We start from the raw sequence: 27,319 nt of genomic DNA on the forward strand, positions 1-27,319 counted from the left end.
GTACCAGATAGGGGAAAGTGGACGTGTACCAGATAGGGGAAAGTGGACGTGCACCAGATAGGGGAAAGTGGACGTACACCAGATAGGGGAAAGTGGACGGGTACCAGGCCGGGGAGTGGGGGGTGGAAGTGGAACTGTAGCAGCCAGGGTGGGGGAGTATCAGTGTAACAGACAGGGGAGTGGAAGTGTAATAGTGTCGAAGTTACATTGTTGCTGGTTTAGCACATGGCCCTTTCTTTAGTGGTGGGAGCTTAAAGGTCGGCCAGCCCCTTGGATGCAGTCACCCCGGTCCCCAGGCCCACTTCTATCGAGGGCAGTGCGCGTGGTGGAGCAGGCTGCAGTGTCCGTCCTAGTTGTGTGCTCGCTTCAGACACTCCTTTCAGCTAATAGATCCGACTGGGATTAATGGCAAGAGGAAATCTGACTCATAAACTAACAGCTGATGGTGCGGTCCGAAGGCAGAGCATCAGCTGTTGACTGTGGAGTGGCGGTGGCCGGCGTGCTGCCCTGTCCAGGAGCTTTGCACGGCGCTTCCTCCTGCAGGGCTGCCCGTCTTGCGCTTACTGGGGCCACACTAAGGCCTGTCAGTGTTCCGTGCCTAGAATGTTGCCACCAGGAGGCAGAGCTCCCCGCAGTCTGGAGAGGAGACTTCTGCCATTAGAATTGCTTGCGCAGCCCACTGCTGTGACTTGGCCCAGGGTGGCCTGTGGAGGGGCCTGTCCCAGCCTTCCTGCTGCGTATGATCAGTGAGGCTCCTACTCCGGCCGGCCTGGAGTGGCCACCAAAGGGTGATGAAGTAGTGGCGGACCTGGGTGGGGTTGTACCTCTCATGCGCTGGACTCTGAGGTGTTCGCTGGAGGACCTGTCTCGGCGGCTTCCATCTGGCAGTGAGACCGTGCCGAAGGCCTAGTCGGGAAAACAGGCCAGCATGCATTTTTTTTTTTTTTAAAGATTTGTTTATTTGTTCATACAGAACTAGGGTACAGGCCAGAGGTGCAGGGGCGGTAAGAGGATTTACCGGAGACAGAGCGGGGAGCAGAACAGGCAGATTGTCGAAGCACATTGCTGAGGGGAGCAGCGGGCAGGTCAGGAGAGGTCTGCTGGGCCCTGTGGTCACCTCCGGGCTGGGGATCGAACTTAGGTGGGAGTGGTTTTAGCTTCTCAGTGCTGCGCTTTAACCCGCCGTGCCACCAGGGAGGGCCCAGCATGCGTCTTTATGTGTGCCTTTGACGTGGCTGTGTAATGTGAGGCAGCATGAAGGGAGACCCGCTGGCTGGTCGGGAATAGTGCGTGTCCTTAGAGGGCTCAGTTTAAGTTGTGCTGTTTCAGACGCAAAGTTAGGCGTTGTGCATTCGCTCATGAAATACCGTACCTCTGGGTCACTCAGAAACCACGGGTGGACACTATAGCTGCTGCCTTTCCCTGAATGTAGCCTTTGGTGTGGTGAGGGGACGGGTTCAGGGTTCAGCGACTAATTGCATTGCTTAACTGGGGTGTGGGATGAAGAATCGTAAGTGACAGAGAGAAAGAGGTGCTAATAGTATGCATGGGGGCCTGGCAGCCAGGGCTTCTCTGACAGCACGGCTGAAGGTGAAATTTCTAGGGTGAAGGCTTAGGGGGGTGGGCAGCACTCCCCAGCATAGGGATGCCTATGCTTCCGCATCAGGGACAGAAGTAGGGGCTCAGGAGCTTGGCTTGGGTGCTTTTGGGGGGCCGGTGAGAAGGGGAGCCTCGTTGCCCTCAGTCCTCACACAGCTCAGAGGTGCCAGCCATCTCCCCCTTCACTGAGGTGCACAAGCCCAGATGCCAGCGGTTTGAGCCAAACAACCAGAAGCCACCTTGCTAACAAGTGGCAGAGCTTGGGTTCTGTGTGGCATGCCGTTCCAGAACCCGGCCTGCCCATTCGCTCCTGGCACTAATAAACGGCTAACGAAGGTGGCAAGTACAAAGTTGGCACGTCTGGAGAACATTCCAGCATGCAGATGCTCAGGAGTGCAGATAGGGAGAGGCCTGTGTGCCCAGGGCTCATGGATTTCGCTCCAGTGGAAACCAGCTACCCTGCCTGGCCGGTGGGGAGACCGCCAGGTGACCCCAAAACACCCAACTGTACCGATTCCCTTCACAGCAAGATGATGACATGTGTGTTTTTCCCCTTCAGTGACCATGAGAGACACCAGGTTGACAGCACTGGAAACTGATGTGCCAGTTGTCCCCAGAACAGGTAAGAGGTAAACTCAGCCCCTTGGTGGGCTGGTCAGGTGTGCTGTGGGCCGGGCTCCTTGTGGGTGGTGTAGCCTGTGGGAGGGAGGCCCACCCCTGCTGCCGTCGTCAGGCCACTGGGGGGCGCTGTCGGGGGCTGCTTCAGTAGCAGACAATGCCAAGTGCACTGTGCGTTTCCTTTTGCGCAGTCACACTTCCAGTGAACCCCACTCGCCACTGAGCCACTGGGCTCTGAAAGGCCATTCTCTCCTAAACTCACACGCTAGTACTTGGTAGGCCGGAGAGTCGGGGCAGTGCTGCCTGGCAGCGGACCGCGACGTTAACCTTCTATCAGGTGGAGTCCTGTGTCCCGGAGCAGGGTGCTGAGCCAGTGCAGAGGTTCTCAGCCTGGCTGTGCCTTAGAAAGCCACTCAGGCCCTGGTGGCACAGCGGGAGGCGCAGCACTGTGAGCCGGCTACAGCCTCTTAGGTGCGAGTTCGACCCCTGCCCTGGAGCTGACCCACAGGCGCGGCAGACCTCTCCTGTCTCCCTGCTCCCCTCAGCAGTGTACTTTATTGATCCTCCTGTCCTGCTCCCCACTCTGTCTCTGGGAGTCCTCTTACTGCCCCTGCCCCTCTGGCCTGCGCTCCAGTTCTATATGCATAAATAAATAAATCTTTAAAAAGAAAATCCACTTGGGTTGTAAAAGAGACTGGTGTGCTGACCGGAAGCCCCCCTTTAATCTGCTCAGGTGGGGCCTGGGCTAGGAGCTCTTAAAGGCAGTAGATGATTGTGATGCACGCCTTAGGCTGGGAACCCCCGAATTAGCACCTGCCTCAGGATAGCTCTACCTGTTCATTGTGTCAGTTAGATTTTGAGGGTGAATTCGGTGTTGCAGGGGTGTCTGGGACCTGGTGGCTCTGTCCCAGGATCGTCCTTCCTGAATGCCGAGGCGCCTCTCCGGCTGTAGGGCCGGCTTGGGGCCCTGACTGCTCGCTGAGCTGGTGTGTTTGCCAGCAGGAGCACCTGTGTGCCAGTGGGAAGGGTGGAGGGAGCCAGGCGAGGCTGCCCAGCCAAGGGCAGCATGTCATGTCTGGGTCACCGTCCACTATAGTCTGCCCCAGCCTCGCTGTATGGCCTGGGAATCATGAAATCAGGTCAGGACTTTGCCTTGGAGGCCAATGTCTGTTCAGCCCCGGGACTGCAAACGGGTAGCGGGCTTCTGACAAGGGGAGACTCAGCGCTCTGTCAGCAGGCTGTAAGGAGCTTTCTGAGTTTGGCTTTGCGTTTTCAAGCTTCCCCTGGCCTGTGTTACCAGCCTGCCGACGGGATCTGAGCCCAGTGCCGCACGGCCCGGTGTCCCCGCCCTGAGCCCTGAGCTGAGTGCTGCGCAGCGCTCAGGCTCTCGCGGTGCTTTCATATTGCAGTTAGCCAAGTTTTTCAAGTTTGAGGGTTTGATGTAGGAACGAGCTGGTCAGCATTCGTCTTCAGCTGCCTCTGATCTTTCTGGGCAACACGGAATATCATTTTCAGTTGCTGGTGTTGTTCCCAGAAGGAGCCTGTGTCTGGAGCACGGGGCTTGGGCAGGCCTTCAGTTCCCGTAGCAGTCGCTCGGACACACGCTCTGCTTCCAGGGGAGTCTGCGTCGATGCCGAGCCAGAAGGCCCCTTCCAAGCACTCTGCCGGCCCGTCTCGGGGCCGCGCACAGGCGTGTCGTGGTGCCCGCTCCCCGGCCGCTCCTGCGTCCCGCTCGTGCGATTCGAGGACACTTGCTGTGGACCTTGCTAGCTGTGGTCTGAGGTTTTTTTGTGCCACGTAATTGAGGTCACAGGTTGACATTTTGTTTTTGAGTCATCTGTGCAGCATATGCCGTGTTCACACTAAGATTCTCCTTGTTAAACAGGCAACAAGCGTGCAGCTTGAAGGTAGTCACAGTCACCCGAGTATTGAGTTCCTGCTCCATCGCCCCTGTTGGAATTTTGGCCAGCATTTGGCGCAGAGTGGGGACTGCAACTTCTGCAGCAGTCTAGCTAGTTAGTCTCTTCATATGCGTGCTGTTAGTTGGTATATGTCAGCTTTCTTGATTGTCTTTGAATATAAACATTTACTGTTGAGGCTTTTAAAAATAAGGATGCCTTTATACTTAGGCCAGCAGAATCTCGGCCTGGAAGACACATCGGGAGCGCTCTCCCTGTGTTTGGAAGCGAGCGCCCGGCGTCAGCGGAGGCAGAAGCGTGTGAGGCGGCCCAGGCGTGCGGTCGCTGCGCCACAGCAGCAGGCCGCCAGCTGCGCCCCCAGCAGGCGGGCGCTGGCTCAGTCCAGACCTTCTAGAGGTCAAGGCCAGCTGGGGCCAGATGCCAGCTCTGGGCCTTTAAGGGGACTAAAAGTGGACTTTGTAAATCTGTTTCCACCATTGTGGACCCAAGCTGGACCCAAGCTGATGTGCAGTTTGTCCTTGTGTCACGAGTTTTCTGCGAATGGGAAAGTGTCTTTTATTCAGAGCTAGTGACAGGCAGCCATGCCGCCCCTTCAGGTCGGGTGGCTTTGTGAGAGCCAGCCAGGCGGGGCGGAAGGAGAGCGCAGCCCGACCGCGGCACTGCTGGCCGGCCCTCGGGCGGTGTCCCTGCTCCTGAAGGCGGAGAGCAGGGCAGTCGAGGGCCGAGGAGCCCGCGGCTGGAGGCGGGGTGCTGGCCGCTCCTGGGCGGGCGCTCCTGCCTCCCGGGGAAGCCGTGGCATGATTCAGAACTGGGGGTGGCGGATTCTGGTTTCCACGTTTGGGAGTCTCTTGTGGGGGGTTGGCGGTGAGTGAATGCGAGCAGGTGGTCCACAGAGGGCACAGGTTGGTATTAACCTTCACAGAGAGGTTTCATCTAATTCAGCTCTTGATAAGGTGAAGATGGTTTTGATTTCAGTTTGAGTCTTTCACACTAAAATCTTGCCCGTAGTGGTCACACATTGCCAGGCCTTCTCCAGCTAGGAGAAGGACTACTTCCTTTTCGATTTACCTGTGAGAGATTTGCTGTCAGTAATGAATTTAGACATTTTAATTTTTTTTTTGATATGGCTAATGATTTTTGATTCCCTGAGAACCAAATCAGTGACTACCACCAGGCTGTGGTTCATTGAGAGTGTGGTCATAGTAAGCTAACATTTGCCTATTTCTGGAGCGGCTGCTGATTTAAGTATTGTGTCTGGCAGGAGGAGCTTACTCGTTAGCAGGAGTTTCCTTTAGCTGTGCTTCTCAAGCAAAGCTTAGGGGTCACCCAACCAGAAACGGCCTGGGGGCTTAACCTACGGATGTGCAGGCTCCTGAGCCAAACTCTGTTCTGAAATACGGGTGCAGGAAATCGCACTTCTGACAAGGCCCCGGGAGGGCTGTACATGTGGAAGCCGAGAGGTACCGCCAACACAAGGAGCAGCCAGAGGGACAGGAGGCCATCTGAACAGGACCACCGGCAGGCTGACCACGCCGGCCTGAGGCCGGCAGAGCGTGCATCATCCCGGCAGAACGAGGGTCACACTTGTTCCCTCTGGAGCGGACACGGTGTTTCCAGCGAAGCAGATCTTGATGCAGATTTTTTAAAGACTTGTTTATTTGTGCACACAAGAACTGGGGTGCAGGCCAGAGGTGCGGGGGGTGGTTGGTGAGAGGACTCCCCAGAGACAGAGTGGGGAGCAGGACAGGTGGATCCATTGAAATACACCGCTGAGGGGGCAGTGGGGAGACAGGAGGGGTCTGCTAGGCCCTGGAGTCCCTCCTGGCCAGGGATGGAACTCGCGCTGCAGTGGTAGCGGTAGCTTATGGCACTGTGCTCGGACCCCTTGTGCCACCAGGGCGGCCCCAGGCACAGGGTCTTCTGGGGCAGTGGACATGGTCAGTCTGCTTGGGTCTGTTTCCTGCAGGCTGGTCGCGGCGCTGATGAGGAGCCGTCAGAGCCTCTGATGCGCATCCTGGACCCGGCGGGGTGCACAGCGTGAGAGAATGGCCCAGCAAGCAAATGTTGGGGAGCTCCTCTCCATGCTGGACTCCCCCGTGCTGAGCGTGCGTGACGAAGTGACGGCCGTCTTCAAGGAGAACCTCTCTGCTGGTAGGCAGCCCTCCCCTCCTGCGGGGCCCATGGCCGCATGGCCGCTGACTCCCCGCAGGCCGCTCTGGCGCCCACCTCCCGAGGGAGTGGCCAAGCCGCCGTAACTGCCGGATGTGCTCTTTGTCCGTTTGCGTGCTGTTTTACATATTTTAATTACTATTTGGGTCAGTCTCTTACATAACTAATTTTGGAAGTATAACTTTACCCCTCTCTAAGTGCACCCCACTGACACTCCAGGGCTGGGGTCTTTCCTGTTCCCTCCCCTGCTCCCTCGCTGTCTCCCACCCCCTCTGGTCACCAGAATGTTCTTCTGACTCTCAGAATTCCTTTTGCTGGGCTCTGCGACTTGTTTTTCATGGCTGTTTCTATGCCACATGTGAGTGAACCACCTGGAAACTGTCTTCCCCTTTGTGGTTCATTCCACGCAGCGGCAGCGCCCCAGGGTCCAGCTGTCCTCTCCCAGAAGGCACCGTTACATCGTTCTCAGTAGCTGGGTAGTACTCCAGCACGTGGCCGCCCATCTCTGCGGGCCCTTCCTGGCCCTCGGGCCGCCCCGCGCCAGCTGCGGCCTCGAGAGTGGGTTTCCGTGTCAGTGTTGGCCGCTCTGGGTCAGATCGCTCGTTATAGAGGCTCTCAAGCATCCTCTCAGCAGGAGGGGTCGTGCCGTGAACCCCACCAGCCCAACTGCCTTGCTTCTTCCACTCTGGCTTCATTTTACTTCCTTGACCGCTCCCCTGTTATTTTAAAGAAAACCCCAGACTCAGCCCTTGATCTGTAAATCCTGTGTGTGATGTTTAAGGTGACAAATGCTTACCCTCTCTTAGCTGGAGCGGTACAGACTGCACAGGACGCTTTTTGCTTAGCAGGCTGGCAGAAGCTAAGTATTGATCCTGTAAAGGGGCACTGGTGGCAGCCTTTTTGGGGTATCATTCGTTTAAAAACATGTACTGTGGGCCTGTTGCAAGAATCTGGATTTCATGGTAGCTTTGAATAAAATACACTGAAAATTGGAAAAAAAACAAGTTCCTTCCGTGGGTGACTGGTTAAGTGAGCTGTGCAGAGCCGTGCTGGGGCACCTGGAGGTCGGTGCCGAGGGGGCACTCAGGCATGCACAGCGCCCCCTGAGACTGGAAGACGACCCCAGTGCCTGCGCAGGCCGGGTGGGTGCTCGGGACGCAGGCCGCGTGGGAGGGCCCCGCCTGTGCATAGCGCTTCTGTGATCAGAATCTCTAAGGACAGGCACGAGTTACATTTTGTAATTAAAATGGCAATAAAAATATCACTTTGGCTTAGTCTGTTAAGCCCAAGTCACCAGCGGGGCAGAAGCCGCACTGTGGCAGCTGTGGCAGCGTGCAGGTGGAATGGGCGTTTGTGACCGGCCATCCTTGCGGTCAGGCTGTGGCGGGGGTGACTGTTGGTGGCTTGCCTTGTCTTTATGTAGACCGTGGTCCAGTGCTCGTGAACACCTTGGTGGACTACTACGTGGACACCAGTTCTCAGCCCGTGCTGCACATCCTGACCACCTTGCAGGAGCCACATGACAAGGTACCGCTGGGGGTCGCGCACCTGTGTCCTATGCGGCTGCGCGGTGCCTGCTGGGACGGCCTGGTCCCCTCCTCTCTGCCACGGCACCGGCGCGCATAGAGGTGCAGGGCGGTGCTTCCTGAAAAGCAGACGACAGGAGAGGCATGTAAGGCTCTTACTGCTTGAAACCCGCACCGCTCCAGAGCTGGAAATGTGCCCCGACACTCAGACACACTCAGACCCCTAAGGCCCCAGCTTTCAAGAGGAAGTGCAGGCCTGGAATAGGTGGTAAGAGCAGGCTGCTAGCGGGCGCTCCGGAGAGCCCTATGCTGACGCCCACACTCGGGGCTCCTCGTGATTCGTTTTGCTTTCATCCTCCCTGCTGTAAGTCGCTGTTGGCACGTTGTACCTGCAGGCTGGGGCAAGGCGTGAGGCCTCTGTGCAGCGCGGCGGTCACGGGACGGAGGGCCTTGCCTCCTTGCCTTTCCCACGCCCCCGGCCGCAGGTTGGTCTCTGCTGCCGGTGCTGCCACCGTGGCGCGGGCTACCCTGGCAATACGTCACCGCTGCCAGCCGGCCCTCGCACGGCAGCCACGACCACGGCGGGCCCAGAGGTTGCGGCGTGACGTGGCCTGGGTGTGCCTTAGAAAGAGGCCTTATGGGGGTCTGCTCCCTGTCCTGTGGGGACCCCATTTTTCAGGCACTGCACACTGACTGCCTTCTCTCCAGCCAAGTGCAGCTGACAGGGCTTTAAAAATACCTTGAACTTGACCTCTACCTGCTGACCCTTGCACCCCGTCAGAGGGTGTTGAGGGCCCGGAGTGTGCGGCTACTGACTGCCATTATTTGTGTTAGTGCCTGTGGCGAGTCGCCCTCGGTGCCCCACTGCTGAGACCGACTCCCTTGTTCTCTTCGCGTCTAGCACCTCCTGGACAAAATGAACGAGTACATGGGCAAGGCCTCCCGCCGGTTGTCCGCCCTGGCACTCCTGGGGCACGTGGTGAGGCTGCAGCCGCCGTGGAAGCACAAGCTCTCCCAAGCGCCCCTCCTGCCTTCTCTGCTCAAGTGTCTCAAGGTACGGCGTCCTTAGGCCCGGGCAGGGCTTAGTGAACATTCTCCGACACCGTGAGCGACTGGAAGCAAGCACCTAGATGTAACTCCCGGCATCTGGCATTTCCCCAGTGCCATGTGGCCCGTGCTTGGTCCCGGGGCGTCCTCCGGGCCTGGCTCTGGCTCTCAGTGCCTTGCCCACACGAGGACAGTCAAGTTGGGCAGTGCCAGCCTCTCCCAGCCCTCCCTGATGTCAGCGTCTGCTCCTCCTTCAGTGACAAACATGCCGGCTTCTCTTTGGGAACCTTCATCTCTAAATTCTCCCTCTAGCTAACAGAAAAATGGCCAAAGGCCCTTTTAGTGTTCTGGCTGCAGCAGAAGGGACCTTGTTGCAGGACCTGTTGACCCAGGACCTCCTGTGTGGTGCCCTGCCGCTTTGGCCTAGCATCGGGCAGCTTTCTACACCGGTCAGAACCCCACAGACCTGCGTGGCCATAGATGTAACAGTGGTATGCTGCCGCCCCAGGCTGTTTGCTTAATCTCTTTTGGCTCCTGGGCTGGTTTCCATCTGTAAAATAAAAAACGTGGCTAATACTAACTGCGTGTACCCACAGGGACGGAAAACTTCCAGCAGCATGTATTCCAGGATGGCAGGGCCTTTGGGCGCACCCAGGCAGCGCCATGAAACTGATTTTGTCTCCGCCCCTAGGGTGATTGTGTGCCCCAGAGCTGGCCCCAAGGAGTCGCCCTGTGGGCTGTGGTACAGCAGGTGTTGAAGTTAAGGACATCTAGGAACAATTTGGAAAACTTGGTTTCCTTTTTAAGCACATGGCTTGATGAGGGCATAATCCAGCTCAGAGGCACACCGTGCAGCCCACATCGCAGAGCACGCACCTTTCCCAAAGGGCGGGCCTGGGAAATGGCTCACGGACTGTCGTCCAGGCCTGCAGTGAGGGTCGTGACGTCCGAAGCTGGGTTAGGCTTTCCCACTGGGACTGTCCTCTGCTTCTGGGCCTCCGACCAGTTCTTCACGTGCTCACTGGACAGCGCCATACTGGGAGGCGCGGTACTTGACACAAAATTAAATACATGTAAAACTCGATCTCCTGACTCATGGAGCCTGTTTTTAAATGGGATTGATGCCAGCTTTACCGACACGATAGTCTTTTGCTCAATATCTTGTTGCTGAAATCTGGCTGGCAGTTGCAATTTCACTATGGGCCAGGTGAGCTGCTGGAGCCGCTGGGCGGTTCACTGTCCACTGGGCAGTACGTGTCTTCAGTCAGCCTGCAGTCGTAGGGCTTGCTGTTCCAACAGCAGACCTGGTCAGAAGCCCCCCTCTTTTCCTGGCTGCCGCGGAGGTGAGCTGCTCGGTCTGGCCCCTCTGACCCGCAGCGGGGCTCCCGCTGTACCCTGACGTTCGGCAGCTTGTCATTAGCAGTGGCGCCCTTGATCGGAGGAAGTAGACGTTAGGTTTGGTGGGATGAACTGAGCGGAGCAGGTCCTTCGCTCTGTCAAATACCAGCTTGTCTGCTGCCAGCCTGTGTGCTGTAGACGAGCACCCCAAGACCTAGCCCGTGCGGGCCTCTAGCAGAGATGCACCTCCGAAGCAGTTTGCACGGGAGTCTTGCAGACCGGTCCTCAGCTCCTCCTGAGTCTGTCTCGTGTCGTCCGTCCCAAGCGCGGGAAGCGAGTGGGGCAAACCTTCCCGTCGGTGGTCCCCTGGGGATCTGGCCTAACACCACACCCCGCCTCCCCTGCAGACAGACACGGATGTTGTGGTGCTCACGACGGGCGTCTTAGTGCTGATAACCTTGCTACCGATGATCCCGCAGTCGGGGAAGCAGCACCTGCACGATTTCTTTGACATTTTTGGCCGTCTTTCGTCGTGGTGCCTCAAGAAGCCAGGTGAAACCCTCTCCGCTGCCCGCCGCCTGCCCGTGCACGCGCCGGTGCCGGCCGGTGCCGCAGCGCCGTGGGGAGGGCGCGTCGGCGCCTCTGTGTGGAGGCGTGTGTGAGCAGCGCTGGCTGTCTCCGTCTCTGACGGGAGAGAGCAGCCAAGCGAGCACCTGAGTGGAGGGGTGGGTGCCCTGGCCTCGGGGCAGCGCTGTCCCGGTGGCAGTGCCGCGCCGTTGGTCTTTCTGGTTCTGAGGGCCTGTTCATGTCTGCGTGGGAGGGGGAGGGGGAGGCCGCGTGTCCTGGTGCACCTTCGGGCCCCCTGTCCAAATGGCCCCAAAACGATCAGCAGGAGAGCCCCGGAGGCCCATCGCAGTGCCGGCACATGGGGTTCCTGTTGCGGGGCGACGCGTCAGCCCTGTGGACAGGCCGGGCCTGGGTCAGCCCTGTGGGTAGGCCGGGCCACGTGGGATGCTGGCTCGTGTCCCGGGCGCTCTGGGCAGAAAGGAAAGGAAGGGTCTTTCCACGAGGGTGGACGTGGATTCTGGGGTTTCCCTGCACACGCTTGCATGAGCTACAGTTTCTGTTTCACGCTAGCCTTCAGCGCCAGCCTTGACGTTTTCATTCTGTAGTTGCAGATGTGCATAGCTAAGAGTGGATGCCGACTGCTAAAGGCGGGCAGCGTCCGCCCATGGACACGTGCACCAGGCCTGATGGGCACTGGGCACAGGGCTGGCGCCCAGGAGACGGCCAGCAGAGACACTGCTGTTCTCAGAAACTCACTCTGAGCAGGGCCGCAGGCGTCTGGCCAGCAGTTGGGGGGCGGGGGGGGGCTGTCATTGTGAAGGTGCTTCACCGTGCTCAGAATGCTGGGGCGCTCCCTGAGGGCGGTAGGCAAAGTCGTTCGCAGAGCCTGCGGGCCGCGGCCTGTCTTTGGCCATGGTGCGCCTGTGGCTTTGCACAGGGGCTGTGTGCACAGGGACGTGCGTCCCAGAAGCTGCTCACTTTCCCTGGGCCAGCGAGGGAGCGCATGTGCACGGTTCCCGTGTGTGCACGTCTGCCTCGCGCACGTGGCTGTCCAGCTAAGGCTCCTCTCGCGGCTCCCTTCCCAGGCCACGTGACAGAAGTCTGCCTCGTCCACCTCCACGCCAGTGTGTATGCTCTCTTCCACCGCCTCTACGGAATGTACCCTTGCAACTTTGTCTCCTTTCTACGCTCTCACTACAGTATGAAGGAAAACTTGGAGACTTTTGAAGAAGTGGTCAGGGTAAGTGGAAACTGCTCATTCGGTCTTCGCACGCTGGGAGGGCGGGCTGCACTTCCAGCCTTTGCATTTAATGGTAGTGAGATTTGGAAAGGAAACTCAGTCTCCCCCCCAGCTCGCCTCCGCCCCTTGGCTCTAGGCATACTCTCATCTGCATTCTGCCTTTACTTTTTGTTTTAAGGCTGACTTATTTATGCACACAAGAATTGGCATACAGGCCAGCGGTGTGGGGGTGAGGGGACCCCCAGAGACAGATGGGGAGAACAGGCAGGTCCACTGAAACACACTGCTGAGGGGGGCAGTGGGCAACAGGAGGGGTCTGCTGCGCCCGGTGGGTCTCTCCCTGGCTGGGGATCGAACTTGCGCTGCAGTGGCTGCGGACAGCCTCACAGTGTAACCCGCTGCGCCACCAGGGAGGGCCTGCATTCTGCCTATAGACTGGCTGTTCTCGCACGTGTCACAAACAGGAAGCAGTGTGAGATGTGGCCTCTGTGTCTGGCTTCGCACATAACACGTGGTCTCCAGATGCACCCACATTGCAGCCTGTGACAGTAGTTCATTGTCATTACTGTCGAATGCATTCATGGTGTAACTTCACCTGAACTCTTCCAGCCGATGATGGAGCATGTGCGAATCCATCCGGAGCTAGTGACTGGATCCAAGGACCACGAACTGGACCCTCGCAGGTACGGAAACTAGCTTGCGGCACAGATTGCACAGAATCTCTGAGAGGCAGAACACGGTCCTGCTCGGGACCCTGGTGTCCTCCTCACGGAGCCACTGTGTGGGGAAGGGCACGTGCTTGTGGCGGGGCGTGTGCCTCAGACAGGGCGTGGCACGCGAGCAGGCAGCCCGGCATGCAGTGTGCAGACCTCGGCCTGCTGAGCCCCGGCACGACCCGAGCCTCGCCTGCCCGTGAGGGCGTGAGGTAGGACACAGGGTCAGACATCAGAGCGGTGTTAGTTTCTAGAACACCTTTGAAACCGAGAGAAAAAGTTTTCTCAACTCAGAATTCTATACCCAGCAACGTTACCTGCAACGATAAGACATTTTTGGATTTGCCAGGACTTAGATTTACTTGCCATAGATGCTCTTCAGCTAACCACAGAGCATGTGATCCACCAAAAGCAACCCAAGGAGGAACCAAAGAGAAAGTTCAAGAAGTGGAGGGGGTACTGACTTTGGCTCCTGATCAGGGAGGTCTTTGGGTGCAGTGCTGACAACAGTCAGTTCGGACTGATGGGGGGAGGGAAGGGGCTCCTTGCGGAGGGGGATTCCAGCAGCTGTTTGGCCCTTCTTCGTGTAACATTACAGGCTAGGTGTTGTTTCAGAGCTGTCAGAGTAAGTTTGAGAAGAATTAATAAATGCACAGAAGACTAAGAAACAGAGAAAATCCCGAACTCCGGGACAAGCTAAACTGAGCACATGCGGCCATGAATCGAGCAGCCCACCATGGTGCACTCTTCAGCGCAGGCAGGAGGCCGCTCGCGGTTGTAGCAGTTAGTTGTTGAAAGTTGCCTGTAAGAAGTAGAGAGGATACGCTTGTCTTGGGCGCACCAGGGAGGAGAGGGGGTGGCCGGGTGCCGCCCGGGCTCTGGCCGCAGGAAGTTGCTGGCGATGTCTGAAATTTATAAATCGAGAAATTGAAAGGCACGTTCTTTAGAAAGACGAGGCAGGGTGCCGGGTCACTCGCGGGATGGGGCCGGCTGGCGGAGGGCCGCGGCAGCGCCGTGTGGCTTCTCGGTCCATCTCGTGGTCCCTCAGATGCCGTTAAATACAGGGTGTGTGCGTCCGAGACAGAAAAATAGACCAAGTAAACACGTTGGAGGCTGTTTTCCAGTTTCAGAGCTGCTATGAAAAGTGCCGTGAAGATTCGAGGAGATACTTGCGTGGGCTGCGTTCCTGCCTCGCCACGAGCGTGTCTCCCCTCGGAAGGCGCTTGCTCGCGCTCAGTCCCCGGAGTCACACGGGGGTGCCCTTAGGGAAGCGCTGTATGCCCCACACCCCGAACTCTCATCGTGGGTCCAGTGTCACCTTTCGGCATCTAAGATGGAATGATGAGCCTCCTAGGCCGATGGCTTGGGGTCAGATGTCGGGGACCAGGTCCCACAGAATGCCGTCCGAGCCCCCGGCTGGTTCCCATACACTCTGCGTGGAACAGGCGGGTGAGAAACTCTGGCAGCGCGCAGCAGAGCGAGCCGGTGGTCTGAGGCAGGCTTACGCCCCAGCCGCGTCCACACCCCCAGCCGGCTGCCTGTCCAGCCGCCGCTTCATCTGTGGGCTCTGGGTGCTGTGGCCATTGTGGGTGTGGCTCCAAGCAGATTGTGTTTTGTACACATGAGCGTTTTATGCCACCGAGCCTTCAAGTGTGATTTTAAAAATAACTCTAGTAAAGTATGACTTAACACAATAAAGTCCACAGTTTTGCTAAGTCTTGACAAAAGTTGCCGTCCTGATGGAGAGCATTTCCTTGCCCCAGACCTGGTTCCGTCAGCCCATCGGCCGTCCCCCGATAGCCCTTCCTGAGCCCGAAGAGCCACGTCTGCGCCTGCGCCTCCCCGTGGCTGGCTGGGAGTGGCGCCCTGGCGCGAGGGTGCGCTGGCGCAGCCCCTCTGCTCTCTCTGGGCCGAGCTTGCTGGCACTTGTCTTGCCGAGGGGTGGATCCACCAGTCTCGGCTGCCCGGAACGTCTCAGGTGCCCCGTTCTGTACCTGTTCCGAGGACAGCGTCCCCCCGGCTGCTCCTCGTGCTGTGTTCTTTGAGGCCTGCCTCATCTTTCGTTGGTGACATTTTTGTTTCAGATCAGTTTCTGATAACTCACAGGACTGAATGAGGCGGGTAGCGGTGTGGCCGAGGAACGCTGCTTCTTCATCGTGTGGTACTTGGGTGGCCGCCTGTGCCTGGCTGGTCACGGGCCGCTGTCTGACACCGAATTGGCTCCCTGTGGATCTGGCCGTGGGGCGGCGTGGGCTCTGGCCAGCAGCCTTGATGCTCTTTGCTCCGGCAGGTGGAAGAGGCTGGAGACGCACGACGTCGTGATCGAGTGTGCCAAGATCTCGCTGGACCCCACGGAGGCCTCGTGCGAAGATGACTATTCTGTGTCGCTCCAGCTCTCGGCCCGCCCTCCGCCTCGTTGTGCCGATGTCACCACCAGCCCCTCCGTTGACACCCAGAATAGCTGTGGTAAAAAGTGACTTCGGTGCTGTCTGCATCATGGCTTTGTCTCTGGAAGGCCGCGCTGATTTTGTTGCTATTACTTTCTGTTCCCTAGATTAAGCCTTGGCTCAGCTCCTATGTGCTTGTTTCCAGATATTTAGAATTTGAACTTTCCCTGTGCTCTCCCAATGAATGCCTCCTTAAATTTAATCTAAAGTCATGTCCTTGGTCTGGGCCCAAGAGATGGCCCCCAGCCTTGGGGATGTGCCCGCAACAGTGACAGCGGGAAAGGCGCCCAGCGTCTGGCTCCGAGGCTGGACTCAAAGAAACGGCTCTGGGCTCTGGTCTCGACGCTTGGGAAGCCACAGCACTGACGCCATTTGCCTGTGCCTGCTCTGTTGGGCGCAGGGCCCGGCCGTGGCCCGACCCTGATGGGTCAGCCGTGGTGTGCTCAACCGCTCGCCCTGATTGCCCTGTGTCCCAGAGCAGGTTAAAGACCCTTGGCAGTGGTGCTTTGACCCTGACATGGCCACGCACCACGCAGGTGTTTTGAGTGTAGAGGTCTGACTGTTCCTGGCGACCTGGGACCTGAAGCCGCACGCTAACCCTGTGTTCTCTCCCTTCCTTTAGGGAGTGCTGCTTCTACCCCTTTCTCCACTCCTCGGCTGACGTTGAACACGCCAGGGCAGCTACCTCAGAGTCTGAGCTCCCCCTTGACACGGCTGCTAGCTGAGCCGCCACAAGTACGGTGCCAGGCCGCGCCTGCTCGCCTCTGCGGCTGGGAGGCTGCCCGGGGCCAGGCGGTGGTGTGTGCCAGGGGCCCGCACGGCTCGCTCAGGAGCTGCGTTGAGACAGTATCAGCAGGGCCCTCGCCGCTGGGGCCTCCCGCGGCCCAGCCTGGCCAGTGCCTGCTGTCTCGTGGGCTCTGCTCTCGCCTTTTTCTGGTAGAACAGTTGTGGTTTAAAGTGGCTCACGTCACAGCCTGGCCCTGCGGTGACGGGCGTGCTTCTTGGTCACTGACATGCCTCGTTATCTTCCAGGCCGCTCTTTGGAGCCCGTCTGTGGTTTGTGGTATGACCACTCCGCCGACTTCTCCTGGAAACGTCCCGCCTGAGCTGCCCCACCCGTGCGGCAAAGCCTTTGGCACAGCTGGTACGTGCGTCTTGGGCTGCGCTTGTTGGCTGCTGGGGCCCGGCTTGCCCCTCGTGACGGCACTTTCTCGCAGCCCAGTGGTGAGCTGGGGGCACTTGCGGGAGTCTGCCTGCTTCTGACATGGAATGCAAGCCTCGGGGCTTTCAGAACCTGTGTCGCGGGCCTCCCACGAAACAGAAAGCCAGCTCATCTGGATTCCCGGAAATGTAACGCTAGCAGCTTTCTCTACAGCGGTCAGTGGGGAAGAATGGACAGTGTTTCCTAGGCTAAGCCAGCTTGTGTTTTCTGTCCGCCTCTGGCAGGTGGGAAAGGCACCCCCCTGGGGACCCCGGCCACCTCTCCGCCCCCAGCCCCGCCCTGCCACTCTGAGGACTGCATGCACGCCGCACCGCCGCAGGCCGCGACCCCCAAGAAGGTAGGCTCGGCGCTCTGCCCCAGCACGCGTGACCTGGCCGCTCCGGCCGGGGGCCTGTCGAGCTCATCTTTTCACCCAGGAAGTGATGACTTGAATCACAGCAATGAAGGAGACCAGCCAGCTGCTCCCGACACTGGGCTCTGCCCCTGCGGCTCCGCACCGGGCTGGGGCTCCCGGGTCAGAGCGCGCCTGTCACAGCGCCTGGTGTCTGCTCTCTGACTCTGGCGTGGGAGCCTCTGTGTGCAGAGACAGCGGCCGGTCCCTGAGCCTGCATTGCGGCCTGCCTGGTCAGCCTGAGTCGAGGCTGGATCGGTCAGCGCCATGTTCTTCTTGCGGGTCAAATTCTTGCAGCTGGAAGAAGGGAGAAGACAAAACCGACAACTTGAGAGCGTCCCGTAGCAGGCAGGGAGCACACTCACTGCGCCCGTGTCGGGTTGGCGCCCCTGGGAGGTGGCGCCCGCCCGGTGGCGGCCTCCTCGCCGCAGCTCGTCCTGTGGCGGCAGCGCCGCCAGGCTGATTCAGACTCCAGGGCCTGGCGGGTGCTGGCTCCGGAGCTGGGGGGCCCTTCCAGGCCATCAGCTGGCCTCGCTGGCCCCCGGGGAGGGTCCAGCTCCCAGGGAAGTGAGAGCACTGGCAGGCCTCTGCCCCTGAGCCGCCCCTAGGTTTCACGACGAGCCCCCAAGTCCTGGGAGGCTTGGCTAATGCTTTGAGTTCCTGGTGTCCTCACTTTTCAGCGTCTGAAAGCCCGTCGTAGGCCGTAACGCTCACCGTGGGCTGTCAGGGTGTTGCGGGGGGTGTAGGGGCGTCCAGGGAGGGTGGAGGCCAGCGTCCCAAGGCTGCTGTGGCTCGGTGTGCCCCACGGCCACCCTGAGAGGTGACCACCTGTTGCGTTGGGTGTCGTCACCGACATGGTGGTCTACACTCGGCTGTAAGGGCACCACCTTCCTGGGACCCCAACTTTCTGCCTGCCCCTCTGGCTGGAAGAACATAGTGCAGCAGGCGCACGCATATGGTGCCTTCCGCCAAGCCGGAGCCACGGAGGGGCCGCCGTGCAGCGCGCCGTGCTTTCCCCTGAAGTTACTTTGGTTTTGGGAACTGTAGCTGTTCTTAAGAATGCATTGTTTAGGTTTACACGTGATGGGTTTGTTATCTTCAAGCACATTAAGATTTTAAAAGTTTCCATTTTAATTGCAAAAAATGTGACTGCCAGTGGATATAGTCTCATAAACGACGACTCAAGATTCCCACTGACTTCTAAGAACGTAAAGGCGCCGAGACCAAGTTGTTGGACCCCACCGCGCTGACCTGCAGGCTCCTCGGTGGGGTGCTGACGCTGCGGAGTTAGGCTGTCCGGAGAGCACGTCCAGGGTCCACCGCGCGGTGTGACCAGTGCCTGTCTTTCAGGAAGAGAAGACAGAAGCTGCGAGGCCCTGTTTCCACAGACCGCCCCATCCTCCCCATGACCGAGGGTTAGGTAAGTCGGGTGACGGGAGCCCCCCTGTGCACGGGAACAAAGTTCAGTGGAAACCAGGGGTTCCAGAAACCTAGAGAAACGACGTGCAATTCACTCTTCAGCCAACCCAATACCATCAAAAAGAGACTTTTAAGCTGTTGAAGTGAAGTGACCTACATTCTGGCTGGTCAGGCTGTGGGGCTATCTGTTCTCTGAGCCCTGACTGGCAGAGTGTTTCTGGCTGATTATGTTCCCAGCCCCCTGCGTGATTGTGTCGGGCACCTTGGTGCGCTGAGGTCGCCGGGAGAGAGCGCTTCCAGCTTCTCGCCGGCGGGCAGGGCCCTGCAGGCATGGCGAGGCTGGTGGGCAGGGCGCCGGGGACGCCGCGGGGCCCTGCAGACTGCTCTCTGCTCGCCTCTAGAAGAGCTCCCTGGTGGCAAAGGCTCCGTCACACTGCGCGACCTTCCCGGGTTCCTGGGCGGCCTGGCCTCTGAAGAAGACAGTGTCGAAAAGGACAGAGAAGAAGGTGAGGGGGCTCTGGGCCCCAGTGGCACGGCCCTGCTGCCGTGGCAGGCTCCAGGTCTGCTCCGGGCGGCCCGGCCGTTCTTTCTTGGGGGAGACGGGAGTGCCGCTCTGGGTCCTGCGCCAGGAAAGGCGCGGCTTTGTTTTAGCCCCGCTGGGTGGGAGGTGCAGCTGCCCCACGGCTGGCTCATCACGGGGTGCCTCTGTCTCCCCTTTCTCCACAGCGGCGATATCTAAAGAACTTTCTGAGCTCACAACAGCCGACACCGAGCCCCTGGTTCCTCGGGGGGGCTTCGACTCTCCCTTCTACCGAGACAGCGTCCCGGGCTGTCCGCGGAAGGCCCCCTCAGCCACCTCCAGTGCTCCCGGCACCAGTGTGAACCCTGAGCCCTTAAGCGCTCCCCTGGACAAGTCTGGGCCTGACACACCAAAGCAAGCCTTTACGCCCATAGACCTGCCCTGTGGCGGCGCCGACGAGAGCCCGGCCGGCAGCAGGGAGCGCCAGCCTTCCCTGGAGACCAGCATCCTCACTCCCAGCCCTTGTAAAATTCCGCCTCAGAGGGGAGTGGGGTTTGGTAGTGGGCAGCCTCCCCCCTACGATCATCTTTTTGAGGTGGCCTTGCCAAAGACTGCCCATCATTTTGTCAGCAAGAAGACGGAGGAACTCTTAAAGAAAGCAAAAGGAAACGCCGAGGACGCCTGCACGCCCTCCACCTCCCCGGCGGAAGTGCTGGACAGGCTGATACAGCAGGGCGCCGAGGCCCACAGCAAGGAGCTGAGCAAGTAAGGGCCGTGGCTCCAGCCGCCCAGTGCCCGTCAGGCGCCGGGGCGAGGGTGTCGCTGCTCAGCCCTCCGGCCACGCAGGGCCGTGGGGGGCCTGTCTGCGCAGCTTTCCGCGCCACCGCTCCGAGGACATCTGGCCAAGCTCCCGTTGGCGTGGGGAACGTGGGCGGGGGATGCCGGTGGCGCACGTGACGCCAGCGTGGCCCCTCCGGCCGCACCGTCTGCCTCCTCTGGTGGCCTGGCTCCTCCGGCCGAGTGAGGCCGCGCGCGGCGCTGCGGCTCAGGGTCTCCCGGCCCTCCTCGTCTGCTCAGGGGTTCCCGATTCTGGTCTTTATGACCTCCCGAGGTGGGCTTTGACGAGCTTGTGCGCTATGAGCTCTCTGAGTGAAATTGGCTGAAGTAGGCGAGGTGCCTGCTTCTCCCGCAGACGCCCTCACACCTCTGCGGAGGGTCCCCAGTGCCCGCGGCACAGTGCGTGTGCTCGAGGCCACCCGCTGCCCGCCGGGAGAGCTGACCGCAGCCTGCCTGAGTGGGGACTGGGCTGCTGGTCGCGGCCACAGCCCTGCTGCCTGTGAGGCTCAGCCTCTCGCGCCAGTTCCACTTCCCAGCCGCTGCCACTCCTCACCCCGAGGAAGTGAGCTGACCCGCTGTGCTTAAGTCCAGGCACTTGCACAAGGCAGATCAGTACCGTGGTTACTCAGTAACTTTCTTCCTAGGTTGTCTTTACCCAGCAAGTCTGTGGACTGGACCCACTTTGGAGGTAAAGTTGTTCTCTAGCGCCAGGTCCTCCATGGGGACCCCGGGCCGGTGGCCTTTCCTGTCCTTGTGGGAAGTGTCCCCAGGAAGTGCCTCCCTGCGCTCCCCTCTGGCCGCGGGGCTTGGGGCACGCAGCCTGCCAACGCTGGGGCCCCTGGGAAGTCAGTGACGCGGGAGGTTCTGGGGTGTGCCGGGGAAGGGACGGGAAAGCCGAAATGTGTGCGGCCATGGCCCAGGTATCAGGGGGAGTAGGGCCACCGCTGCAGACTGTCCCACGTTACCCCCACCGGAGAGGGACGGGGGGGCCGAGTGGCCATTCCCAGGGTGTGGGGGTTTCTCCCTAAGAGAATGTGTCTTCGGCTGACAGACCACAGTGGGGCTTGGGTGCCGCGGCTGAGAGGCCCCTCTCGTCCCCGCTCCCTCCTCAGGCGCGCCTCCCTCGGACGAGGTCCAGGCCCTCAGGAACCAGCTGCTCCTGCTGCACAACCAGCTGCTCTAGAGCGCTCTAAGAGGCAGCAGAACAGGCGCTGCGGAACAGGTGGCTCCTGCGCAAGGTGGTCAAGGCCGCGGCGCTGGAGGAGCACAACGCCGCCATGGTGAGCCGCCGGCCCGCAGCAGCGAGCGGCCTCTGGGTCCCGGCTGGCCCGCTGCTGGACTGCAGCCGGAGCTGTCGCGTCTGAGCTGGGTCCTGGTGCGAGGCTCTGCCTGAGGCGGGGCGGGGCAGAGGCGCCTGCGCACCTGTGGCCGTGCCGCCGCACAGAACTTGCCGCCCAGTGGGGCAGCTCTGCCGAGCCTGTCTGGTGGCATAAACTGGGCAGCCTTGAAGCCTGTCGGCTGCAGCCCGCCCTTGGCGGATGTCTCCTTGAACCGCCTAGACTCTCGGCGCCTCTGTCGCCCGTTCTGGACGGTGGGAGGGCTGAGAGCAGCGCTGACCTCCGCCTTGTTGGCTAGAGGGACGTCGGTGCGGCCGGCTCCGCACATCTCCCTGGCTGGCTGGGATGCCCGGCGTTCCCTGTCCCCAGGGCCAAGTCAGCGCTGTAATCTAGAGGGTGGAGCTTAGCACTGGAGCCTGGGAAAATTTTGTAAGCAGCAACATTCTGTCTACTTTCTAATGTGACATTTGAAAAGCCCTGGCCTGAGCCATTAGATGGCGGTGATCTGCCAGGCTCTGGCCCCTCGTGAGTTTGAGGGAGGGGGCGGTGGGGGCTGTTCAGGTGAGCCATCGGCTGCATGTCTGGGGGGCTGCTGAGCGCTGGCGCCCCGTCTCTGCTAGAAAGACCAGCTGAAGCTGCAGGAGAAGGACATCCAGGCGTGGAAGGTTAGTCTGCAGAAGGAGCAGGCCAGGTACACGCATCTGCAGGAGCAGCGAGACACGGTGGTCGCCCACTCCACAGCCAGACCCGCCAGCTGCAGCACAACCAGGAGGAGTTCTACAACCAGAGCCAGGAGCTGCAGGTGCGCGCCGGGGTGAGGGTCTGGGGTCTGGCTCTCTGAGGCCAGACAGAGTACTTCTCTCCAGGCCCTGCCGGGGCGGCGCCCGGCTTCGCTGCTTCCCTTTGTGCTGGGGGTGGTTTCCTGGCACTTGCGCGGTGGGAACACCACCAGTTCTGCTCACCTGGTAGAGCTGGACAGCGAGTGTTTACGTCCTGATAACTTAGTAGCTGTTTGAAAATAATAACGACGACGCCGACGCACGTCCGTCTGTACGTTCGGTCAACACTTGTGAGCACAGGCCGCTGTGCTCCCGTCTGTCCTGCAGGGGCCAGACCGCGTCAGGCCGGGCTCTGACACCTTCATCCCGCTTCAGCGGTGGTTTTTACCATGGCAGCGTTAAAGCCCAGGTTGGCAATGACCAGCTTTGGCAAAGACCTCGCCTGGCACCAGCACTAGCCAAGAATGAAAGGCAGCTTGCTCTAGTTCGGGGTTCTCCCAGCCACCAACAGGTGGCGCTGTGCCCCCTCAGAAAGCTCCAGATACACACACAGCACGTTTGCCTGGAACCTCATGTCTTGGGGCAGTCTGGGATCTGTGGGTGTAAGGCCTTTTTTCCCTTTTTTAAATGGTTGGGAACTTAGACATTAGCCATAACTTTTTTTTTTAATATTTATTTATTTATGCATATAGAACTGGGGCACAGGCCAGAGGTGCGGGGGCGGTGAGAGGATACACCAGAGACAGAGCCGGGAGCAGAACAGGCAGATCAAAGAAACGCACTGCTGAGGGGAGCTGCGGGCGGGTCAGGAGGGGTCTGCCGCGCCAGGTGGGTCACCCCCGGGCCGGGGATTGAACTCACCCTGCAGTGGCTTTAGCTTCTCAGTGCTGCGCTTTAACCCGCTGCGCCACCAAGGAGGGCCCAGCCATAACTTTTTAAAACTAACAAGTTCACGGTCCTCTCTGGTGGCGCAGTGGGTTAAAGCGCAGCACTGCAAGCCGGCCACAGCCGCTGCAGTGTGAGTTCGATCCTCGGCCCCGGAGCTGGCCCACGTGCCTGGCAGCCCTCTGCTGGCTCCCTGCCGCTCCCCTCGGCAGTGGACTTTGTTGATCCTGTTCCCCGTGTCTCTGGTGCGTCCCCTTACTCCCCACACCTTCGGACTGTGCCCCAGTTCTGTGTGCATGAATAAATCAGTATTTTTAAGAACATAAGTTAAATCTTGCTGGCCCAAGCGTAGTAGAGCAACTGAAGACTGTGCTTTCCACATCCTCCGGGGCCACGGTCTGGGAGGCTGGTGCGGCCTGCTGCCCGGCTGACGTCCGCGCGGGTGTCTCCGGCAGACAAAGCTGGAGGACTGCAGGAACATGACCGCGGAGCTGCGTGTGGAGCTGAAGAAAGCCAGCAGCAAGGTGTGCCGCACGGAGTTGCAGCTCAGCCAGGTTTCTCAGAAGGTGAGAAGGCCGCTGTCCTCCCCCCGCCTGCACAAATGGGCCGCTCATGTGTCTTCTTCAGGGTTCCCTGCAGGGTGGGACCCTGCCCCCAGCCCCGGGGGCCTTGGCACTGTCCAGCGCTACCTTTGGCCGACCTCCCGGAAGCTGTTGTGTCAAGGGAGCGGTCGGGCAGCTGCTAAACACGGGCGGGTGTCACCGCCGAGCTGCAGCCTGGGCCGGGCTGTCCCGCGGGGTCCCCACGGAGCGACATGCAGCCAAGCTCAGAACGCGGAGCTCCGCCTTCACTGCATCTATAAACTGCTTGCCCCAGATTGGTGGTTTTCCTGGGGCTTCATCCCCAGTGTCCCCACAGTGGGGGCTGCTCCCGTCCCCCCGTCATCTGCGGATGCTCTGTCAGCCTGTCCTCGCGCTGCGAGTCGAGGCCCGGAGCTGCGTGTTCGGCGCCAGCTGCGGAGAGCTGCGGCTCACAGCTCCGCCTGCCGGTGCCAGCCGCTGTGCACTGGGCCTCACTGCTTGCCTGTGCTCTGTCAGCTCTCCAACAGCGAGTCGGTGCAGCAGCAGATGGAGTTCCTGAACAGACAGCTGCTGGTTCTCGGGGAGGTCAATGAGCTGTACCTGGAACAGCTGCAGAACAAACACTCGGACACCTCGAAGGTACGCCCGGGTCCGCGGGGCGCTGGGGTGCCAGGTCCGCCCCGTGCCTTCCCCTGAGCTTGCACCCCAGCTGCCGCGGTGCGGTCAGGTCAGGTATTTGAGAGCACGCGGTGAGCCTTGGCGCCCAGCAGGTGAAACAGGTGTCCTCCTCTTGGCCACGCCCCCTCGGGAGGGGGAGAGGCGGGAGCCAGCGCTGCACCCCCAGGCCTGGGTCCGCCCCAGGGGCTGCGGCTCGGTCAGCTGTGCGCAGCCTTTTTTCCTTTGAACGTGGAGCGGGATGAAGCTTCAGCCCCGGCCACAAGGCCAGCTGGGCGGTCCTGCGGTAACTCGCGGCTCACCACTGGTGTTGAGACGCTTTTGCGGTACTGCTGGGGCCTCGCTCGGGTGATGTGGGCAAGCTGGGGCTGGAATTCTTCAGTGCCCAGATGCGGGGGCCCCGTCCCCGCCCACCCACACGCAGGCCTGATGGGCAGAGGCGCTGGCCCTGCGCGACGCCCTCCGGCGGGGTGCAGCAAAGCGGCTGCTCGGCGCTCACTCCTGGACTTGCTTTAGGGGTGGCGAGGGGAGACGCTGGCTCTCATTCTGGAAGTTCAAGAGCTTGGGAAAAGAAACCCGAGGGGAGACCGGCAGGCAAGCTGGGGGACCTTGAAAAAGTTTCCTCAAGTGTGTCCCTCCCCCTCCCGAGCGAGGGGTGCTGGGTCAGTCGCTGCCGGGGTCTGTGTTTCTCTCGGAACACGCCTGCCCCCTTGGGGCTCTTCCTGCAGTGGGGGTGCTCTGGACAGTGGTAGGCCGCTCCCCCGTATGCGGCCCGAGCGCAAGCCTGCCGGCCCCGTGGAGCTGCTTTTCCTTAGCGAGAAGTGAGGGCAGCTGAGCGGGGGCGGCGGCAAGCGCCTGGCTCTCGCGTCTTCTGCGCTGCCTGACCAGTCCTGCTGCCTGTCCTCAGACCAGGCGTGGCACTCAGCACGGGGGTGGTCCTTCTTCCCGTTCCCGGGGTGCGGCACGCTCTCCAAGGCCAGGGCTGCCCGCTGCCGCACTGGCTGGATGGAGCTGTGTGCCCGCCACCGCTAGCCCAGTCGTGGCCTGGAACCTGGCAGGATTCGCCCGGCCCTGGAGCTGGCTTCCTCTTGCTCAGTCTGCCGGGAAGGAGGGTGGGTGTTGAGATTCGGGGTGTCGGCGCAGGGCCTCTCCTTGCACTGCGCCTAACTCTCCACCGCAGCAGGCCAAGGCCGGGTGTGCCCGCCTGACCGGGCGGGTCTGCAGGCCTCGCTCAGCGGGCTGCCGTGGCCGTCGGTGCCCACGGGCTCAGTCCCGCTGAGTGCCCAGCCCGCGGCGGGGTCTCTGGGGAAGCCCACCTTGCTGCCTGTGCTTACTGGGTCGGCACGCACAGGCCCCTGGACATCGCACACCACGGACACACCCAGGCGCAAGGGCCCCTGGCACCTCACGGGCTCGCTGCACTGCCAACATGTTTCTCATGGGATGTTTGGCGAAGAAGGGTGTTTACGTAGATGATGACGGGAATCACAGGCTCAGATGCTGCTCCGTGCACTGATTCGTGTCTGTCATAAACACTGGTAGGTGTGAAGTGTAGCCAGTGACTCCTGACTGGATTTCCGTGTTTCTGGATTTTGTTCTTAGGAATAAGCGCTGATGGCTTTTGCGTCTTTTATTTCTTTCCATGTTTCAATGATTTCCGTAGGGAGAGATTTCAAGCGAGGTTATCAGGTTAGTGTTTCCTGCCAGCGTCCGTTCCAGAAAGCTGGACCAGCTGATGTGCACGAGCAGCGTCCCGCGGGCCGCCTCACGCCTGTCCCTTGGCATCTTGGCAGGCGCAGGGCGCGCTCATTTTCTGAAAATGCTTCCTCAACCCTTTCTGCAGGAAGTGGAGATGATGAAAGCTGCCTATCGGAAAGAACTAGAGAAAAACAGAAGCCACGTCCTCCAGCAGAGTCAGAGGCTTGACACCTCCCAGAAGCGCATTTTGGAGCTGGAGGCGCACCTGGCCAAGAAAGACCACCTTTTTCTGGAGCAGAAGAAATACCTGGAGGATGTCAAGGCCCAGGCAAGGTAGCTGGTCGGGGAGGCATCGCCCTGATGTGCTCCCTTCTCAGTGGAAGGCCCATATTCCGAGTGGCCCCTGTCTTTCAGAGACCAGCTGCAGGCGGCGGAGAGCAGGTATGAGGCACAGAAAAAGATCACCCAGGTGTTCGAGCTGGAGATCCTGGACTTATACGGCAGGTTGGAGAAAGACGGCCTCCTGAAAAAACTTGAAGAGAAAACAGAAGCAGCCGAAGCGGCGGAGGAAAGGTGGGCCCGGGGCCGGCATGGGGCTTTGGCCGGGCTGCGCTCACACAGGGCTGCTGGGCTGGGGCGCCGCAGGCCGCTGCTCTGCCAGCCGCCTTTCTCGGCGTGCCCGCGGCCTCGCCCGGCCGGGCCGCCTCCTGCGGTCTGGGGCGCGCATCGTCGGCCCCTCCCAGCCACGGCTTGGCAGACCGCTGGCGGTGGAGCCGGCGTTAGGAGACAGGGTGGGGCCCAGGTCCAGTGAGCAGGGGTCGCCCTCGACAGACACTGAGCCCCCTCCCCCCGCCTCCCCAGCTCGTCCAGGCTTGACGGCTGTCGTGACGGCTGCTCAGACTCTGCCTTTGGGCACGGCGAAGAGGCCCCTGGCCGCAACGGTGAGACCAAGGCCCTGCGTGCCGGCGGCGTCCGGGGGGGCGGCGGCAGCAGCAGCGAGCTCTCCACCCCAGAGAAGCCCCCCAGCCAGAGGGCGGGCCCCTTCAGCAGCCGGTGGGAGACGGGCGCGGCCGAGCCCGCGGCCTGCAGCATCCCCACGACCGTCGGCTCACTGCCCGGCTCCAAGAGCTTCCTGGGCATGAGGGCCCGAGAGCTGTTCCGCATCAAGAGTGAGAGCCAGTGCGACAAGGACGGCGTGGCCGCCAGTCACCTTTCTGAGACCCCAAAGACAGAACCGGGCACGGACTCGGGGGCGGAGGCCAAGACCCCCCTGGGCCCTGGTGGCCGGCACCCGTCTCCCCTCACCCCGGACAGTGCTGGACAGCTCTGCATCATGGACTACAACGAGGCTCAGCACGAACACAGCTAAGGGCGACAGCCGCGGTGTCAGCTTGGCCACGCCAGGGCGTGGAGGCGCGCACGCACGCGGGACCTGGCGCGCCCCCTCGGGCTGGGTGCAGCTCGGCCGGGGAGCGGGAAGGAGGCCCTTTGGATAGTCGATTGGATGCAGAATGGTGTTTGGATCTGGCGTTGCAACGCCTCAGCCCTCCCTGACCACCCCCCCCCCCGGCCCGGTGGAGGGCGGTTTGCGCCCTCCCCGGCGTTATCGTTCTCCTCCTCCCCGAACGGTCGCCTCCCCTGGACCTGTGCAATACGAGGCCAGAGTGAGTCTGTGTATCTGACGCGCCACTCTCTCCGCGAAGAAGGGTGTTTACGTAGATGATGACGGGAATCACAGGCTCAGATGCTGCTCCGTGCACTGATTCGTGTCTGTCATAAACACTGGTAGGTG

General features: G+C 60.5%; 1 protein-coding gene across 1 annotated transcript in view; it reads left to right on the forward strand.

Annotated features, from left to right (window-relative positions):
• The window catches only part of TSC1 (tuberous sclerosis 1), a 34,446-nt gene extending 7,241 nt beyond the window's left edge, over window positions 1-27,205 (forward strand). The window contains 25 exon segments of the mRNA XM_012721490.1: window positions 2,159-2,221; window positions 6,103-6,287; window positions 7,729-7,832; window positions 8,733-8,885; window positions 10,624-10,768; window positions 11,869-12,023; window positions 12,633-12,706; window positions 15,027-15,202; window positions 15,806-15,918; window positions 16,216-16,327; window positions 16,630-16,742; window positions 18,147-18,216; window positions 18,617-18,721; window positions 18,942-19,500; window positions 20,217-20,260; window positions 20,685-20,750; window positions 20,753-20,778; window positions 20,781-20,852; window positions 21,530-21,638; window positions 21,641-21,711; window positions 23,029-23,139; window positions 23,671-23,793; window positions 25,673-25,860; window positions 25,942-26,100; window positions 26,389-27,205. Of these exon segments, the coding sequence (XP_012576944.1) occupies window positions 6,182-6,287; window positions 7,729-7,832; window positions 8,733-8,885; window positions 10,624-10,768; window positions 11,869-12,023; window positions 12,633-12,706; window positions 15,027-15,202; window positions 15,806-15,918; window positions 16,216-16,327; window positions 16,630-16,742; window positions 18,147-18,216; window positions 18,617-18,721; window positions 18,942-19,500; window positions 20,217-20,260; window positions 20,685-20,750; window positions 20,753-20,778; window positions 20,781-20,852; window positions 21,530-21,638; window positions 21,641-21,711; window positions 23,029-23,139; window positions 23,671-23,793; window positions 25,673-25,860; window positions 25,942-26,100; window positions 26,389-26,896 (3,462 nt within the window). The 5' untranslated portion in view covers window positions 2,159-2,221; window positions 6,103-6,181 and the 3' untranslated portion in view covers window positions 26,897-27,205.
• The last annotated feature ends 114 nt before the right edge of the window (window positions 27,206-27,319 follow it).

This window comes from Condylura cristata, unplaced genomic scaffold (genome assembly GCF_000260355.1).
Source record: "Condylura cristata isolate star-nosed mole 26May11 unplaced genomic scaffold, ConCri1.0 scaffold00006, whole genome shotgun sequence".
Lineage (NCBI taxonomy): Eukaryota > Metazoa > Chordata > Mammalia > Eulipotyphla > Talpidae > Condylura > Condylura cristata.